Here is a 20,095-nt window from a genome sequence, read left to right as displayed (position 1 = left end):
ATTTGGCTGTCTCATTAATAGTAATTAAACACTCGAAAGCACCTTTCTGGTAGCCTCAAAAATTAGTGAGCACATACAGATCATATTCTAAAACCAATTTGTTGATAAACATATCACTGTCCAGGAGAGTGGATTGTTTCTTCTTTCTTAACAACCTCCTGGTGTGTAAATCCATCAGCCAAGGAAAACTGATTGTGATATTGACTTTTTATACAGATATGCTGAAATGGAACTGGGTAGAAATGAAAGTTTGTGTACACATTTGATATTTCATGTATTTGTTTATTTTGGTGTGTTTGTAATATAAGTTTTCATTTATCGATTTAATTTCATTCTAATTAGTCACTTGTATTTATACCATTTTTACTTAAAAACATTCCAATTTCATTTTCATTGTCATATTGAGTTACCTTAAAATAGTGTTTATTGAGTCAATGTCAATTTGCCAAACTAGAAGTTCCCCAGAAGGAACAGCTAACCAAAATATTGAGAAGTAAATGCTACAGTTTCCCATGAAACAATGCTACATATTGAAATGTATACTTATTACTGAGCAATGAAACTGTTGTTCAAGAAAATTGTTTAATATCTTGCTCTAAATCATAGGTCTTTTGATTTTATTTTCTTATTTTCACCTCTAAGCTCTTTAACATAGTAGTGGGAATGTGGTTTGCCTAAAAACTGCTTTCCCACAACACTGAGCCCTTATCTCCCTTTGTCTTCCAGAGATATTGTATCAGTGCCAGAAGTGGCCTAAGGATCTCTTGACTGCCAACATTGTGTGTAATGTGAGAACCGCAGGAACTCCTCCAGGGTCTCCTCTGTTGCATGCTACAGAGGCTGAGATTTCATTAGTTTCAAGCTTTGAAGGCTTTTTAGTTTGCAGAAGTCCTTTACAAAATATACGTACCTACAAAAGAGAGGTCCCACAAAAGGTGGGCGTTCAGTGTGATGTAAGGGAATAATGGGCAAAAAGCATTCAAGATAAAATTCCACCTCGGTCCTGCCTTCACTTCTGCCTTCTCAAATGTTCTTTTTTCATGGTACATTTGCTTAGGTTTTCAATCTTTAAAACTCCCCCTTCCTCTCTCTGCTTCCTTTCACAGCCAAGCTTCCTCTTGTGTTCATTTCACAGACCTTGGCAGTCTAGATTTCATCATTCCCACGCAACTCAAACTATTTTCCATAGAGGTGCTACCATAATCCCAATGCAAAGTTAAAGTTCTTCTCATTCTTCATCATTCTTGGCCCTTCTGGTATTCTTGATATTGCCACATCCTGCTTAAATTCTGTAAAACCACCTCTGTAAAAGCTGTTTTTGCCTTTTAAAGTCTGGGTTCACAAGGTGAACTGCTAACATTGTGAACTCTTTCTTAAAGGCAATGGAGGAAAAATGAAGAGGAGGTAGGCAAGAAAACTATATTTACCATTTTCTTATATCTGATGCTTAAATATAGGAATATCTGTGGTTCTGTTCTGTTTTCCTCTCAAATCTACTGTCAACCTCCAGTGATCCCAAATGCTCTATAGCTTCTGATGAGCATTTCCTGGCTACACCTCTAACAAAAACACGTTTGCGTGTAGGTGTCACACAGGCACCTCAGTTTCCGTGACTGGACTTGGTGTTTACCCTACCCCACCTAAGCCTGCTTCTCTTCTATTTCCTGTCTCCTTTCATAGATCGATATGGACCAATTTCTCAAGTTGGAAATTAGCAAAACAGCCTCTATTCTTCCTTTTATTCCCTGTCTTTAATTAGTTGCTGAATGTTATGCATTGTATCTTTAAGTTTCTTGTATCTGTATCGATCTTTTTCTGTGGATCCTTATTACTCATGATATCAAGCTTCAGTTATTAGTAGTATTCCTGCTTCTATTTCCCTTCTGTTGGTTGTAAAATGATTATTTTCAAATGTAAATACAGTTTTCTTGCTGTATTATTTTAACCTTTCTTTAGATTAAAATAATCATTTAACCTAAAAAGTGATTATTTTCAAATGTAAATACAGTTTCCTTGACTACATCCTCCTCATTTTTCCTCCATTGCCTTTAAGAAAGAATTCACAAAGTTAGCAGTTCACCTTGTGAACCCAGAATATCTGAGACAGTTTTCAATTGGTTTAAAAAGTTTATTTCTCCAAAGTTAAGGACACGCCTGTGACACAGCCTCAGGAGGTTCTGATGACATGTGCCAAAGATGATCAGGGCACGGCTTGCTTTTATATGTTTTAGGGACACAATTCATCAACCAATACATGTAAGATTTACATTGATTCAAACTGGAGAAGGGTGCGACAATTCAAAGTGGTGGGGAGGGGGCTTTCAGGTCATAGGTAGAGTTAAAATTATTCTCATTAACAATTGATTGAAAGAGTTACTATCAGTAGAAAGGAATGTCTGGGTTACATAAAGGGTTGTGGAGACAGAGAGGATAGATTGTAAATGTTTCTTATCAGACGTAGGGTCTGTGTTGATGTGAATGCTGGAGAGGTATAATAAGGCATGTCCAACCCTCTCTTCCATCATGGGCTCAAGTTGATTTTCAGGTTAACTCTGGAAGGACCTTGGCCAAGAGTAGGAGTCCATTCAGATGGTTGTGGATTTTGGGGGGCCTAGAAGTTCATTTTTGGTTTACAACCTTGAGTACCCACCACTCAAGGTTCCAGTGTGTGGGATTAACCACTGGAAGAAAAACATAGGGTTCTAGTGCTCATAGTGTTCATATTTTCCAAAGCCTGACAGCAGCTACCTATTGTGTACATACCTGATCATTCTTATCAGTTTGTTTGTTTGTTTGTTTTTTAAGACAGAGTTTCGCTCTTGTTGCCCAGGCTGGAGTGCAGTGGTGGGATCTCAGCTCACAGCAACCTCCACCTCCTGGGTTCAAGCGATTCTTCTGCCTCAGCCTCCCTAGTAGCTGGGGCTACTGGCTTATGCCACCACGCCCAGCTAATTTTGTATTTTTAGTAGAGATGGGGTTTCTCCATGTTGGTCAGGCTGCTCTCAAACTCCCAAGCTCAAGTGACCCACCCACTTTGGCCTCCCAAACTCCTGAAATTACAGGTGTGAGCCACCGTGCCTGGCCCCTTATCAGGTTTTACTCTCCTTTAGTAATGCCCAGTGACTTCGGTTCCCAGACCATTTCAGTGCCTCCTTGGTATTTGTTTCAGAAATTCTGTCTGCCAGTAAAATACCTATCTCTACTCTCTTAACCCTGGCTCTCTCACAACCTCTGCGCCTCATGCGCCTCCTTCTTTGAAATGGATTTTCTGTTCACTTTTCTTACCAAGCTGCTGTCACATCCTCCTTTCGGCTACTGCCACCTTCACAGCACTTCCCAGATAGCACTTATAATTGGGAAGCCATCTCCCTTAGCTTAAAGCATCATTCTGGCCTCTATACCTCACAAAATGTAGGCAATAAGTAAATGTTTGTTGAGTGAGTGTGTAAAGGTCTATGACAAGACCTTCTTGCCAGTCAGTGTCATGTCATAGCCTGCCTGTAAGGTCGGGTCTTTCTGAACTATCATGATTCCTTCCTTGAGCCAGCTGCCCTGAGCTATCTAAGATGAAGAAACCATGCCTTCGGAGATACTGTTAAACTGTTAGGTTATTTTCTGCTTATGTATACCATTTACCTAGTTATGCATCTTTCGTTAGCTCATGCATGAGCTCTGCCCTCACATTCCCACAGGAAAGTTTGGAAAATGTTTATTAGAATAAAATCGCTGTTATATAACTATCCCTTAAAATTAAACATATTGTGCATATTATAAATGTGTGTATATATATTTGTGTGTATACACACATACATAAATAGAATCAAATACATATTTGTATTTATCTTTTGTGTTTATTTATGGTACAGTATGCTTTGTTATAAGTTTAGCCAATTTTTCTCAGACTCAACCTGTTGGAAAAAGTCTGTTAATTGTCAGAAGGAGATTTAATGCAACAGTGAAAATTTACTACTTCTACTAAAGAGTCAGCTCAAAACTTGTTTCCTGCTGAGGATGAGTCAGTGAAAGCTTGAAATAAAAAGACACAGAGACTGAACTGAAGTCACAGAAGTATATTTTTGGAATTACAAATAGCATATACTAGGGTGTATGAACCAAAACTATGCATTTTATGAGTAATTCATAATATCTAACTTTGCTTTTGAAACTTATTCTTGATGTTTGTATTGTTTTATTTGTATGAATTCCCACCCAAACTCTTAAAATTTATTATACAAAAATCCCTGAACTTTTGGCACAAACTTTAAGGGGCAGTGGCACCACTTTCCTTTTCGTGTGTGATGACTGATAAATTAGGTTGAAGATTTCGAGGGCAATTACAATACTTTGATTTTACATTTGAGAAAATTAAGGCACAGTGACCTTAAGGGACTTTCTTGATATCAAAGAATTACTGGTGGACTCTTCCGGGGCTGCTCCTATAACATCAACCATATGATTCATGATATTGTTTTCTGGATAATATCACTAAATCATAAATCAAACTTACATATCCTCTCTATGTTGGTCAAGGTTCCTACCTGATCCCACTCCCGGCAGCAGAACTGGCCAGCTGTGCAGATCTGGGGACCCTCTGTCAAGGTAGGGAGCTCACACTGTACTCTGGAATCTCTTTGCTTCCTACTTGCAATTTTGGTTAATGTAGTTGTCATTGTTTTGATTTTTATCTGAATTTTCACTTGCAAAGACAGAAAACAGCAAAACAGAAGAATTTCTGCAAATGTTTTACTTGTGTGGGTGCACAGTACATACGGTGTGGGGAAAGAATGCATTCACATGGTGGGTAACCACAATTCCACAAAGCTCTGAGTTTTAAAAATGTGAATTTATATCCTATTAAATAAGGGTTGGTTTCATTTCCCCCCATGTCTTCTCAAGAATATACTGGACTTGCAAAAAGTCCAGTATAAATACAGTGATACAGTACTTTGAAGAAATATTCATGTCTATAAAACAAAGAGGGAAATTAATCTGAATGTTCAGTTAACTTTAAGATAGGGCCATGAGGCAATTTATGATGACAAGATAACTTAAATTTTAAGATTAAAATGGTTATCGTAACTTAATGTAACTGTGTTTATTATGATGCTTACTGTATCATGGTATTTCAGTTATATTATGTACTAAGTAGCTGCATGCTAAATAATACATAATTAAAGTTATACAAGTTTTAAAATAATGTAAATATTTTGCTTTATTTTATCATTGCTCTTCCTAATTACCCATGACCCTTTTCATCTATTTATTCTGTTAAATACTTCTATAATGAAGTAGCATGCTCTGTGTACCACATTAAGAATCACGGCCATGCCTTTTGTAAAAGCTGAATCTCTTATTTAGAAGATCATAGCACAAAGGTGACAGGTATTAGAAGTGATATTGAAGAAGTAGAAACCTAAGCTGTCTTCTGTGGTTCCAGTGTCAGAATAGGGCAGGCAGGAGATGGTGTGGGGTGTAACTCATTATTATCTTTGTTTTCCTTTTGGAAACGTTATTTCTTTGATATTATTACTGATCAATACCCTATGAAAATTAAGTCATCAAGTAGTTTTTTTTTTCATGATCTCAGTGTAGTTTTCAAATTGTTAAATGAAATTTAAAAATCTGTGATTCTATTTAGTTCAAGATCTGAAGTTTAAAAAATATTATTTTAAAAATTCTTCTCATCTATCTGACATAATGCTTTGAAAATGTCTCCCTTACAAGGCTTGCCCTGTGAATACTTTTTATCCATCAGTGTTTAGTAAACTTACTGGAATCTTTAAATGATTAACTTAGCCTATGCATTTCATTTGTCTTTTCTTTACAGTCATCTTTAGAAGAAGTATATTTTTTTCTGAGATGTTATTTCTCTAGACTCAATGTATTAGGCAAACTTAGTTTAGATAACTTTCAAGCTGTAGGTTTTATATAGACTGCCTTCCATAACTTTTTCTTTTGACCAACTCAGGAAACTTGAGTTCTAAAGCATTAAGTTTTACTGTGTGATTGCCAGCTTGTTATTGGAGAACTAGGTCTAGAATCTAGAATCTAAATGTCTTTTCTCTCATCACTTTTTTCTTGCTCCAGACCCTTGTGTAATACAGCATCCAAGGCCATGTGTGCTGATTCTTAATGTGCCACAGAAAGCATTGCTTCATCTTATACGTTATAACCTTGGAGTCTGTTGTATTTCAAAATGGTTTCCATTCTTCCTCTATATATTTTAATGTATTAATTATAGATTGCTTATCCAAATTAACTTTCATGAGCTCTTTGCAAAATTACATCTTTCTCATCTTTATTACCAGCTACTGTAAACTCTCCTAGTACTACACCACGCACTGTCACCACTAACATGCCTGTTACTAACAGAATCGATAAACAAATGAATGGTAAGAAATCATTACCTTTTATATTTATAGTGTGTCTAACATAAAAAAATTGTATTCTAAGGTTAGAAATATGTATTATTCCAACAAAGTTTCTATTATTGGAATCAGTTGGTACATTTATAGGTTTACCAGGCTAGTAAAATTAATAAATATCGTGTAACTCTGTTTAGTTCTTCGTTTTTATGACCAGTGGAATGAGCACATTTCCAGTACTCCTCTTTTCCACTTTTAGCCAAAGTTTCTTTCAAAGGAAGTTTTAAGAGAAAGACATTTCATTAAAAGGCAGTAATTTGCTTCATAATAGAGATCAGAGAAAAATGTATTTCTGTGGTATTTTGTCAGATAATTTTCTTCAGGAAACAAGTTTTAAAGGACTTTATAAATTTCAGAAAACCAAGTAATTTTAATAATTTAATTTCTCACTTAAGTGTGATAAAATATATGTGACATTTAAATCAATTTTCATAGTAATACTTTGCTTTCTGTTTTTATTTGCTGAAGAATAGAATGTGATTTCATATCAACTAAAATCTATTTTTAAATGGCAACAATTAAAGTCACTTCAAATATCTTGCTTTTTTTCTCCAGATATACTTTTCTGTTATTTATGATTTGCAAATACAGTAGTATATGGTAAGAAATAAACAGAGGAAAAGTCACGTGAACTGAGTTATTTAACCTGTTCCTATATGGGTGACACACATGGCCTTTCAGTAATTCAGAGTGAGTGATTTCAGTTTCTTCTAATAAAAGAGAAATTCCAATCAGGTGACTACACCATTGCTTTTAATACAGTAATATTCTCAAATATGAAGCATTAGAAACAAAGGAATTTTCTGAACTCCAATCATTTAGTTCATGAGGCCAAGACATCTGTAATATATTACCAGGGACCCAAAATCCTGAGAAAAGAAACCCACGTAGTTCATTTTTTCTTGGCTTCAGAGGTTGTATCAACTTCCTCTGTAGGACATTTAAATTGGAAGTATGGAATATTTTACATGAAACGTAGATATGAATTTCATTAGGGTTATAAAGACATTGATTCAGGGAGTGTTTATGGTTATTCTGGTAGTTACACCAAGGAGATTTATGACGGAGCAAAAATTCCAGCAACCGCCAAGTAAGCAACAGCAGCTGAAATTTCCAGTGCACATTTCACATGGACTCTAGCCAGTAGATGGGAATATTATAATTCTAACTAAGTATTTCACTCTTTGTATGAACATACAAAGAGTCTCTGTGGTATTCTCCCTCCAGGACTGACACATCCTCTACTGCCCAAGAACATTTATACGGTGCTTCAGAGTCCTTGACTTGGTGGAGTGGAGCTGTATTCATTCACTCAGTCATGTCATTTCTGACATTATTGAAGAAAGCCTTGTTTAGGCCATCTCTTTTTGCGTCATAACCTTTTGAACAAAGCAAGCAAATGTTAGAATCAGTTAAAATGGTCTGTCTTGACCTACATTAATGAAAAAAATCTAATTCGGATAATTCTTAAAAATTTTATCTTAGTGTTTAAGGATGTTCAGGTCATTACGTGATAGAAATATTCTCAAAATTGTGTACTCAAATTTGTGTACCATCTTAATAATTTTTACCATATCTCTGAACCACCTATACTATTTCATATGATTTTTTCCCCTAAATTGACTCACCTTTTAACTTAAACATTTGTATTTACTTGGGAAAATCTATTTCAGGATTGTAAAGTGAAGCCAGCCCTACTTGTTGTAACAAAGACATGAAAAGTGAATATAAATATAATGTAAACAATATTTTAAAATTCTCTATGTATCCTATTGCCTTCTCACATCTTAGAGCCTGAAGCCTTCATTATCTTTTTAAAAAGGAAGACTAACAAAGTATTAGAGACAGACTGTAATTAAGATTTTTTTTGATGTAACCAATTTGGAAATAATTGAAAAGAGAATTAGTTTTTTACCTTGTGAAAAATGCTATTTAATGTCATGTCATGGATTATCATCATTTATATATTAATAATTTCTTATTCTTGGGAAACAGAGTAAACATTCTCAGGCTTACATTCTGATGTATTAGAGAATCCCATTTTATTTGTAAGAAGGATAGGTACAACTGTCAAATCTGTTATCTAATTTGTCCAGTCCTTTTAACTTTTGGCTATCGGAGTTTTACTGGGTTCATCAGTAACAATATTGCATTGTGAGGAGAGGACAGAGTTGAGTTTGTCTGATGATCAGATATATTTATCGTAGTATATCAACAGAATGTGTTTGCCTGGCTTTTGTGATGTTCCTATTTTTCTGTGTAAAGTTATTTTTGTTGTTTGCCATAGGGCTTTTTTCTGATGCCTCAAATTACAGTAAATCTTCATTAATGTTGTTAATAGGTTCTTGGAAACTGTGAGTTTGAGCAAAATGACATGTAATGAAATTAATCATAACATAGGCTGATTGATAAAAACAAGAGTTAAGTTTCTACAGCATATCTGTGATCACAGAAGCATCACCAAACTTCCAAATAAAGACTGAAACACTTCTAATATTAAACATTATAGTTAATATGAGCTATACATACATTTAAGAAAGATTAGTGAAAACAAGATAATTGATTGCCCAATTTTGAATGAGCCAGTAAGTGACTGCAGTCTTAGTGGTGGTGATGGGTTAAATCAAGGAACAAGTGTTCGTTTGCAGGGTGAAAATTGCAAGCAGCACCTCCTGCCATCAGGAAGTTCCAAAACAATCATCAGTATGGGGCTTCACTGAGTGCTTTCATACTGTATCATTTATTGTCGTACATTTATATGATTATCTTATACTTTATGAATTTTTGTTTTACCATAATTTGTATTCATTCATTCATTGACTTTCTAACCTGCTTATTTCATATAGTTAAAGCTGGCAGGTGGCTGGAACCATAGGGACAGCTCAGGGTGGCAGGCAGGGACTAGCCCTGGCCAGGATGCCATCCCATGGCAGGGGACACTCACACATAGCCACACCCACTCACACTGGGACCATGTAGACAGGCCAATGAATCTAAGGTCCACAGCTTTGGAATGTGGGAAGACACTGGAAGATCTGGAGAAACCTCATGCTGACAAGGGATGCAGACCCTACGCAGAAAGGGCACCTGGCCAGGGATTGACTTTTCTCCTCATCAGCTTTGTAATGAAACTCCATTGAATGAAACAATGTTATTCGAGAACCTGCTGCATGCTTTAAGAAAGTCTTTAAAGCTACTTTTCACAGACAGATATTTTAGGATATGGATAATCTGGGGCTTCCCACAAATAATTACCCTTTATACATTTTACATTACGTTCCCAAGAAAAGCTCTTGGACTAATTACTGTTCCATTCCAAATCATATCTTCCCTGCTTCAAGCATCACTCTAGTGCTACTGAATAGTAAGCTTTTATGAGGTTGTCACAAGCAACTCAAGTAAGGAATTAACTCCATTAGTCTTTATTATTGTTCTAAAAATCTAATTTCCAAGTAAGTACAGACTGTAATACTGCCTCCAGTTTCTCACATAGGTTTAGCTATTTAACAAATTCCTTCTTAGATCATTTGAATGGATCCATTGCTGTAGCTTTTTATGCCATGTATCTTAAAGAAATTGTGTGTATAGGATCTGCAGGATTGACAGCCATATTGTAAATGCCACTGTCATAATAGAATTGCCTCATCACCAGTTCAAAGAAATAACCAGATATCTAAATTAGCATTTGGTTTATATTTTAACATCTGTTTTTTCAAATATATATTTAAGCCTATCACTGCAAACCTGTATTTTACATCTTTGAATATAGTGTATATAGAGCAGAGTCATTTCTGTATTCCTTAAGAAACTCCAAAAAAAAGTGTAAGAAGGCAGAAAATGAAAAGATTAGTTGGAGAGAAACCTGCAGAAAATAATGCTGTTTTGTTACCACATTGGTAATGCAAGGCAGTGATTTCTGCTTGAAGTTCTACATGCTGAAAGAAGTATCTAAATGGAAAACAAATATATTCTTAAATCATTTTTCCCCAATTAATGTCTATAATAAATTATTTTGGCTTAGATGTTATTATTAGGATAGTACATACATATTTTGAACTCTCTGGAACACATGAAGATTTGTGAATAGCTTTTAAAACACCATGGGAGTTAACACTGGTAAGAGAAGACGACTTTACTGCTATGATAACATGGAAAATCCTGCATAAATGTGTCTTAATTATGCATTTCCTCCAATGGCAATGTTTAAGCCAATTATTTTGCTGCAGTCCAAAACCCTTCTCACCAGCCCTTCAGTGGACATACTTTTTTATGTTGCTTTGACAGTTCATTCGTGGACTTTTCTCATGGTTACTTGTTGACTGCACTATTCTAAAATTTTAAATAAGATTAACAAGTGGACTGGAGCAGGAAATACAAAGTTTAAAGAAAGCATCTTAAATGTTTGGATTCTTCTATAAAAATTCAGAAATGTCAATGACTACAGATAGGTCTCCATCTAGTGGTGGCTTTTCAGATACTCTGCTAGCATTGATAATACAGATGCTCTTCCACTTAATGAGGGGGTTTGCATTCCTGTTAACCCAACTGTAAGTTGAAAATACTGGAAAATATCAAACGTCAGAAATCCATTTAATACACCCAACTTGCTGAACATCATATCTTGCTGCACCCACCTTAAACATGTTTAGAACACTTACCTTATTAGCCTACTGCTGGGCAAAATCATCTAACACAGAGTCTATTTTATAATAAAGTGTTGAATATCTCATGTACTTTATTGAGTGTTGAACTTAAAGTGTGAAATGAAATTGTCATATGAGTACTCAAAGTAAAAGTTTCTACTGAATGCCTGTTGTTTTCCCACCATCATAAAGTTAGATCATCTTGAATTATAAGTAGGGAAACTTCTGTATAGTCAGAAAATATTACCAGGTTCTTGAAATAACTCTTTGACCTTCAAAATTTGAATTTCCTCCCAATCATTCAGAACATTTGAGATTTTGTATGATGAGATCTACAGTGTAAAAGTTATCTTTATATGAATCATTGTTTTATATGTTCCTCCAAATATTTTTCATTCAGAACATTTCTTAAAGGAATATAAAAATCAAGATTATTAAAATAGCTGGAGAGTTTTAGAAGTTGAAATACATAGTCTGCATGAATTTAACTCACCTATGCTTGGACTTGTGCCAGTTTTATATATTTATATTAATACATCTGAGGGAAGCAATTTCTATTATTTAGCATGATACTCTGGCTCTTACTGGAAAGACATTCCTTTGGTAGTGGAACTGGAATTTGCATTTTGGTAGATTTGGAAATTCCCAGAGAAAAATGTTTATATTTCTTTCTACTGCCTCCCCACAATTTTTACTATTTTCTTCAACATTGCTGTAATTATGTATTTCTATATTTTGTGTGCATATTTTGTTTAAGACTTACCTATATATAAATATGAAGAAAGATGATTGACAATAATGGAGATTCAAAAATTTTTCTTTTCTCTATAACCTACCATAATTTAAAAGGGTATTTTTCTTGTGAACTACTTTGACTAAAGTGCTCTTTAGCACCCATCTAGAGCTATTTAGCAAACCCTTGCTGGTGAGTTTGATTTTTATTAAAACAAAAAAAATCAGTTAACTTTAAAGATTTACCCCCACCCTAAAAGTAGAACCTTCTTTACAATAAGGTTTTCTTTTTAAAGTGAAATAGTCCAATTAAAATTCTACCTGCAAATATTGTTTCTTTTTTTTCCCCACTACTTTCATATAAATGAACATTTTTAAAAATTTTTGATGAAAAGTCTGGTGAAATGCAACCTAATATTTTAGTAGAAGTAAATGTTTTATTAGGCAAGGGGAAGAGAGGAAAAGGAGAGGAATTAGGGCAGTAAGTATGTGTATGCCTATTCTGCTTTTTCAAGTTAATCCTCCACATGATCTCATTCAAGTTTTCACATCCAAAACTTTTTATCATTCTTTATAATGCACAAAAGCATATTTCCTTGTTATAAGAAATCAGATTGTACATGAAAACAGTTAACACATTACAGACAGTAGATATCAGAATTACAAAATATGAAGAAACATATGCAAGTAATAAGAGTAAGCTAATTGATAACTATTTCTAAGAAGTTGCAAGGACAGTAAGCTTACCATCAAAATATTTCAGAAATTTTTTGCCTATGTAGAAGCTATTTCTTTTACCTTATATTGTAAATTATGTGATTAGGAATAAAACTATTTGATTATATAAAACTTACATGATCATAACTTTAAATTTTTGGTAATTATATGACTGTAAAATATAATTAATGGATTAATCCTATTTCCAATGGGCAGATGGAATTCTCTATAGAATATCCGTAATGATTCAAAACATCCTTCGTCACCCTGAGGTAAAAATACAGAGCAAGGTGGCAGAATGGGTAAGTGAACTTACAACCTTTCTTTTTTTAAAAAAAGAAATAATCTTTAACTTCTGGGAATCTGGAAAAGGCTAGTTAACCGAATCCACAGATCATACTGAAACACAGATGGTATTCATTAGAAATAAATGAGTAGATATGTAAGTGAGGTATTGTGCTTATGCATAAGAAGAAAAGTACATTTGAAAAGGATGAGACACTGAGCCTAACAGGCTATCAGTGTCTTAAATAAGAACAGTATCACACAAATGGAAATAGATTTTGGTGGCAACAGGTATCTTTATTTCCTATTAGATCCATACATTATCTGCTATATTTTTAAATAGATTCTTTTAAAAATTTGTTTGAATGTTTGATCAAAACCAAAAAGCACAAAAAGACACATTATGAAAGTCTTCCACCCATCATTGCTGCTCATCTGTGTGGTACCAACCCAATAACCAACAGCAAATAGGAAATCACTGTTTTTCTTGGCTTTTTTCCAGATCTTTTGTGCACATAAAAGAAAATTAAACTATAGATTCTTATTGTCTTTGTTTTTTTACAATAAAAGCAGTATACTTTACATACCATTCTATACCATACTTATTTTTATTGTTGCCAGATTTGCAACATTAGAGAACTTCATCTTTTTTTGTTGTTTTGAAGAAACAATGTATAATATTTCATTATGTGGCTGTTCAGTCATTTATTTAGCAGATCTTCTGTTGATGGACAGTTAGGTTGTAATTTAACCAGTATCCTATTGATAAACATTTTGTAGTTTTCAATTTAAAAAATTTAACATTTTATTTTCTTCTTTTTCTTACAAATACAGCACATGGATTTTTTTCATTTTCTTCATAATCTCAAAATTTTTATATTCCATAGGTTTCTATGTTTTCTATTATTTCATTTCCTACCTACAGCATACTGTAAGACTTTGTACTTCTTTTTATATATAATGCTGTTATAGTTCAATTTTTAAAAATTGAGTCACTATACGTTCTGAAGTAAGAAAAATGATTTTTCATATATATTTGTTGTTAATAAATGTGTTTTGGTAGCAAAAGAAAGTTTAACCACACACTGAGAGGTAGTGGTACACACACACACACACACACACACACACACACACCCACACACACACACACCCCTATGTATATTTGAAAAATAACTGATAGAAAACAGTCTTCTTTTTAAAGGCAGTACTCTTTAAACAAAAGTTGACCATAGGTAACAATAGTAGGTAATTAGCTCTTTTACAAAATTCGTGAGAAAGGTGAAATTCTCTATTGAAATAAAAGAAAAATGCTACTGTTGATTTTTGGGAATGCCACACTGAGATTAGTAACTAATTCAAACACTGGGAAATATGTTTAACTTCTCAATGGAGAGAGCAGACTACAGAAAGTGTATCCCATTTTCTTTCCAGCTTTGTTCTTTTTGTTTAAAGTCAGAATAATTTCAGAAGATAAAATTCTTTATTTTCATTCTTAAATAAGCTACTGTTAGTTTATTTGTACAAATAATGGGTAACGTTATTAATCTGAAATTAACGTTCACTAGAAAGTTTGAGCTAGATAAGGAATAAGCTTACATTTATATTTACTTAATGCATGGTTTTTGACATAGCTTTATTCTCATCTGCAGCTAAACTATTTGACATTTTTTGTTTAAAATGCAAGATACCAAAGCAGATACCTGGTAATAGATAAAATATAAATGGTGTACCCATTTCAACTTACTACTATTTACAATTTTAAAATAACCTGACACTTTTTTGCTGGGATTCCCTAAAACTTACATTCAATTACAGAAAAATGCTTAAAAGAAAGGCTAAATGTGTATATGAAACAAGGCCTAAATCATCCTTCAGAGATGATGTGTTAATAATATTATGAGATAGTAATTATTAGAAAAATGTTTTACTGTACCTCCGTGTTTGTTAAATAAAGAATAGAGAAGGTATTTATTGTTATCTTCTTTAATATGAAGGCTAGAGAGGAAATGATAGCTTTCCAAACAGACAGACTTGGGTTCTAATCTGGGATCTGCTACTGCTTAGTTGGGTGATCTTGAGCAAACTATTTCTTCTCTGAGAAAGCTTAGTTTCTTTATTTAGAAGTCTGTGGGGAAGGTAGGGATAATCCCTGTTTTATTGGTTGTTTTGAGGACTGAAAGGAAAAACATTTACCAAATTCTTGGTATACAATTATCCAGTAACTGTTACCTACACCCTTCACTCCTCCAACTCTTCAGGATTTTCTCACGGTCTTATCTCAGTAACAACTTATGTTTTAAGCAGAAACTTGATTTAGATATTTTTTAAAGGTATTAACAAAACTCAGCCTTTTCCATTGTGTTTTCCAGCTCAATTCAACCTTCCAAAATTGGAACTACACAGTTTACGTCATTAATATCAGGTAAATGATAGAATAAAATTATTTGAGAAATTAAAAGTAGTGTCTAATTACTGCTACTATTTGATTGTACCAACACATAATACAAATACACATACACAAGTACTAGTTACACAGTCTTTCTAAAACAACTCTATACATTAGTTTATTGCACAAAACCCTCAATGCTGCAGTGATGGTTTTAAAATGTTTTGATCATACATTCCAGTTAACTTGTATTTGTATTTTTAAATCATAAGTGTGTTTGGTGTGTGTGTGTTTGTGTAACTGAATCGATATATGTTATAATGTGTCAAAAATTAAAATTGCATCATTAAATATACATAGAAGTTGTTAGTTTCTTCTCACACCCTGGTGAATCACCTAGAGTACCCCCTGGGTTGTATGCACCCATTTCAAGACCACTTTTTTTTTTCCAGATCTAATCTTGGACATCTTCAGTCTGATTGCAACCTAACTTTTCGAAATTATCCCTCACTGTATTTATATTTAAATCCTCTGCTAATCTTCAGCAATTGGTATTGTCCATATATCCTCCTGTGTACCTTATTTTCACAGTTCTACACCTGAACTCATATTCTAAAGTGTATGTCATGACTCCTAAACATATATTCTGTGAACATAAGAGATTCAGTAACACAGAAAAGGAGTCAAGTTGTCAGATAAGTTCAGGAAGTACAATATTAAACAAACTGAAGCAGATTTCTTTATTGGAACGTTTCCATTTCTTTAGTATAGTAATATGCATTGTGGATCTTCAAAACAGAGCAAAAGCACACAGTTGCCTAGCTTTATGAAAGAAGCTACAACCTCAGGACACACATTTGGAAATATTGGCTTAGAGTTCCCATTTTATCTTTTTATTTCAGGTCCCCAAATTTTATTGTTGATGATGCAGTTGAAGAGGTGGATTAATGAATATATGTATTTTATTTATAGTTTTCACCTGAGCTCTGGAGAGGACAAGATTAAAGTCAAGAGAAGCACTGAGAATGATTCAAGGTAACAGGACAAAGTCTTATAAAGAGTGTAGCATTCTTTATCTTGCTCACTACTTTATCTGGTAGAAAAATGAAAACAGATGGGAAAGAAAAACTTAGCACAATTATTTCTTTAGCACTATTGTGTGCTATTTTTTCTTGTAGTTAAAACTGTAATATAACAGACTGGGTAGTAATGTACATCTAATGAAAATAATTGAGAAATAGGACATTTAAAATGGATGAATTATTATTTTTAGTATTTCCAGTTTATGATAACCTATTGCCTTTTGCTTGAAATTACAAAGACGCCTTCAAAGAAAATAGCTTTAAGTGAAGTGTTTATATATGATAGCATCTAATAATATGGATAATAGATGCCAAAATATTTTCAGCATTTAAAGCTCCAGCTAATTTTCCGAATTTTCCATTTTATGTATGTCAGGATCATGCTTTAATCATGCAGATAATTTAATGGTTATGTCCAGCATGTATGACCAGTTGGCATGTAAGGACCAAATGTTTAGAGTACTGTAAAACAAAAAAACTTAAACTTCCAAATGGAATAAATTTACTTGTGTTTTGGTTATTTGGGTCATGTATTGCATCCCTGTAGACTTTTTTTTTTTTTTTTTTGAGACAGAATCTTACTTTGTCACCCAGGCTGGAGTGCAGTGGTGTGACCATCGCTCACTGTAGCCTCAAACTCCTGGGCTCAAATGATCCTCCTTTCTCAGACTCCTGAGTATCTGGGACTACACACATGTGCCACCATGCCTGGCTAATTTTTAAAATATTATTTTTGTAGATACTGGGTCTCGCTATGTTGTTCAGGCTGACCTCAAACTCCTGGCCTCAAGTGATCCTCCTGTCTCAGCCCCCTAGAGTGCTGGAATTACAGGCATGACGTGTCATATGTAGCCTCCATAGATTTTTTTTTTTTTAATTTGTTGTAAAGCAAAAGTTTCTATAAGTCTTGCTGAATCTCAGTAGACTGAATTGATATTATGGACACACAGCCCTGATGATAGAGTCTGCTTCTTTTCAGGTGATATATTCTTAACTATGAGAAGATAAAATTTCATATGAGAGTTGACCAGAGAACTTTTTTTTTTCTTTTCGGTTCAACATTGGAAAAACAAATGTTTTGAAAGTTACATTGAAAGATGTCATTTTTGTATACATATTAAATGGACTGGATTGAGCCATCTGATTAAGGAAACTTGTTTTTATTTTCTGGCATTATAATTTTTTCTTTATGATATGAAAACACAGTAATGTATTTCAGTACTATATTCTTGAAGGCGACAGAACTCTTCTCCACTGTTTAACCAAATAATTTTTTTCAATCCTTTCTCTTAGATCATATTGCGTCTTCAGTAATGGATCCAGCAGCAATTGGGATCCCTTTGCTGGACACTTTTTGTAGCTATTGGGACAGCCCTGGGTGTGGCAGATATCGCCAGTGATATACGTTCTTCAGGCAGTCAGCATTTGCTTTTTAGTTTACTTACTGTGGTTCTTCAACTACAAGGTGATACTAAAATCAGCCATCATTATTACATGTCAGCACTCAGAAACTCTTGCTTGAAAGACATTTAAATTCATGGGATTTCAGTTTCCTGGTCTGTCAAACCAATGAGTAATTTTACAGAAAAGTATAGGGAGAATGAACTAAGACAGTGTATATAGGAAAATCCAGTTATTTAGGGGTTTTTTTGGTATGAACTCTTGCCATTATTTAATATTTATGTTTATAGCCTTTCTTGCCTCTCTTTTCTTCTATTCTCTATGGCTCTTACCCTCACTGGTGAGCCTTTATAGTCTCAGTTTTTCTCAAAACCATGGTCTACTACTTTTACACACATTCTTTTTTTATTTAAACTTTTCCTTTCAATTTGATTGTATCACTTAACACAGACCATAGCTTCAGATAATGCTGTCATACTCTATCGCCTAGACAGACAGGAAACCAAAGCCACAGAGACTTTTTTTTTTTTTTAAATAAAGAATGACTGATGGTAACAACAGATAGAATGTGACTTTGTAGAACCATAAAGTAGTTTCAGTTTTCAGGATGAGAGAGGAAAACACACAGATAAGACCTGTGAAAATGTATGGCTATTCCTGACTTAACTGGGTTTGGATATTCAATATCACCCACAATACTTTGTGCTAATTATGTTCTCAGTATTCAAGACAAGTAAAAGTTTCCATTCCCAGCTGTAAGTTCTCACCAACTGGAGTGGCGAAGCTTGCCTTCAAACAGTGATTTAATCAAGGGATCCTTTTTCATAGGCCATTTTAAAGATTGTTAAGCTATCGTAATGACATCTGTTTTTCACAGCTATAATTATGTTCACCTCTATGTTTGCCTCATCCTGAAATATGGCTTGTATGTGAATGGTAAGCAGTAGATTATTTTAAAGAAAGCTTTTCAGAGTTAATTATGAGAATAGTAGAGCATTTTTTCCTTGAGATTAGCACAGATATTTAGAAAAGAAAAATTGAGCTATTCTTTAATTTCACCTAGCATTGAATAGCAAATATTTCACATATTCCTTCTTATTTTTTAACACCACAAATAAATTACTGTGACTAATACTTATTGTATATATTTATTATAATTACATAATTATATATAATATAATAATTATTAATATTCACAGTTTCATAAATAAAATATTCCACTGCCTCTCTACTGGGCATTCCATAACTAGTTTAAAAACAATACTACCACTTGGTCTTTGGCATGTAGACAGTAACTGATCTCAATAATATAATGTGTTATCTTTTCTCCTCTGAATATGAAGAAGAAACAATTTTTTTGGTGAACCCAGAGCTATCACATATAAGCAAAAGAAATTCTCCTCTATTTGAGAAAATAATGTTGCTTACTTTTACCTCAGTGTTAAATTGATAGTTTTGATTTCTGCTGTTGACTACAGCTGTGATTGTAGTTGAACAGAAAATTATATTACTTTAAATCATAGAACCAAAAGTTTTTAACAAAAGAAATTTTGGGGTAAATTTATTTGCTTCCCATATATGCATTTCGTTTTTAAGGCTCTTCAACGTCAACCGTTCTATAACCTTCTTAAGTAATATACTGGCCAATCACAAAGTCTATTTTGAGTATTTATTTTGTTAAACTTTTTACCATACAAAGTACTTGCAAATGCTTCATGGAGATAGAAAATCATTTGTTGCTATTCTGAAGAAATTGTACCACATTTATAAATAGTAACAACTTCAAAAGACAAATGGTGAGTTGAAAAATATTGGAATATTTTTACCATTATAATTTTCACAGCAGCAGAGAAAGTCTGTAAGCACCTTGGCTAATCTCTTCAGTCACAACAGTTGATGGTCATCCATCTACATCTAAATGTTCTGTTTATCCGACCAAATAACAACCAGCCAATCGACAACAACAATCAGTTCTATCTGAAATGTTTTCCTAGGTTGGTACTTTGGGCCCTTCTAGTTTACAATGCTACCAACAATACCAATTTAGAAGGAAAAATCATTCAGCAAAAGCTCCTAAAAAATAATGAGTCCTTGGATGAAGGCTTAAGGCTACATAGAGTGAATGTGAGACAACTAGGTAAGTGACTTTAATTTTGTATAATGTGTAACTATATATTCAGGTTTAATTAAAACAACAGGAATATTCTTTCTTTATGTACTATTTGTTTATGTAAAATTTTTTTCTGATGATGAAGTTCAGCAACAAATGTGTGACATAGCAAAAAAAAAAAAAAAAAAAAAAAAAAAAAAAAAAAAAAAAAAAAAAAAACAGCACAGCACTTATGAATCCAAGAAAATGAAGGAGGGAGATGAACGTTTATACTTTACTATAGGGACATATTTTGAAAAACTAACAATATGTAC

At 33.6% G+C, this 20,095-nt stretch overlaps 1 protein-coding gene across 5 annotated transcripts in view; it reads left to right on the top strand.

Moving 5' to 3' along the window:
* The window catches only part of ADGRG6 (adhesion G protein-coupled receptor G6), a 137,898-nt gene that overhangs the window by 73,288 nt on the left and 44,515 nt on the right, over positions 1-20,095 (top strand). For 3 of the 5 annotated variants that reach the window (XM_017530405.1, XM_017530407.1, XM_037739206.1), the window contains exons 5-10: positions 4,531-4,599; positions 6,309-6,392; positions 12,734-12,819; positions 15,172-15,224; positions 16,161-16,223; positions 19,666-19,808. In XM_017530405.1, the coding sequence (XP_017385894.1) occupies positions 4,531-4,599; positions 6,309-6,392; positions 12,734-12,819; positions 15,172-15,224; positions 16,161-16,223; positions 19,666-19,808 (498 nt within the window). The remainder of the gene's footprint in view (positions 1-4,530; positions 4,600-6,308; positions 6,393-12,733; positions 12,820-15,171; positions 15,225-16,160; positions 16,224-19,665; positions 19,809-20,095) is intronic. The other 2 variants (XM_017530408.1, XM_017530406.1) reach the window with 1 other exon arrangement.

The sequence above is a fragment of the Cebus imitator genome, unplaced genomic scaffold (genome assembly GCF_001604975.1).
Source record: "Cebus imitator isolate Cc_AM_T3 unplaced genomic scaffold, Cebus_imitator-1.0 Scaffold65, whole genome shotgun sequence".
NCBI lineage: Eukaryota > Metazoa > Chordata > Mammalia > Primates > Cebidae > Cebus > Cebus imitator.
The sequence above is the reverse complement of the archived record's forward strand: the minus strand, read 5'-3'. Positions and strand labels throughout refer to the sequence as shown.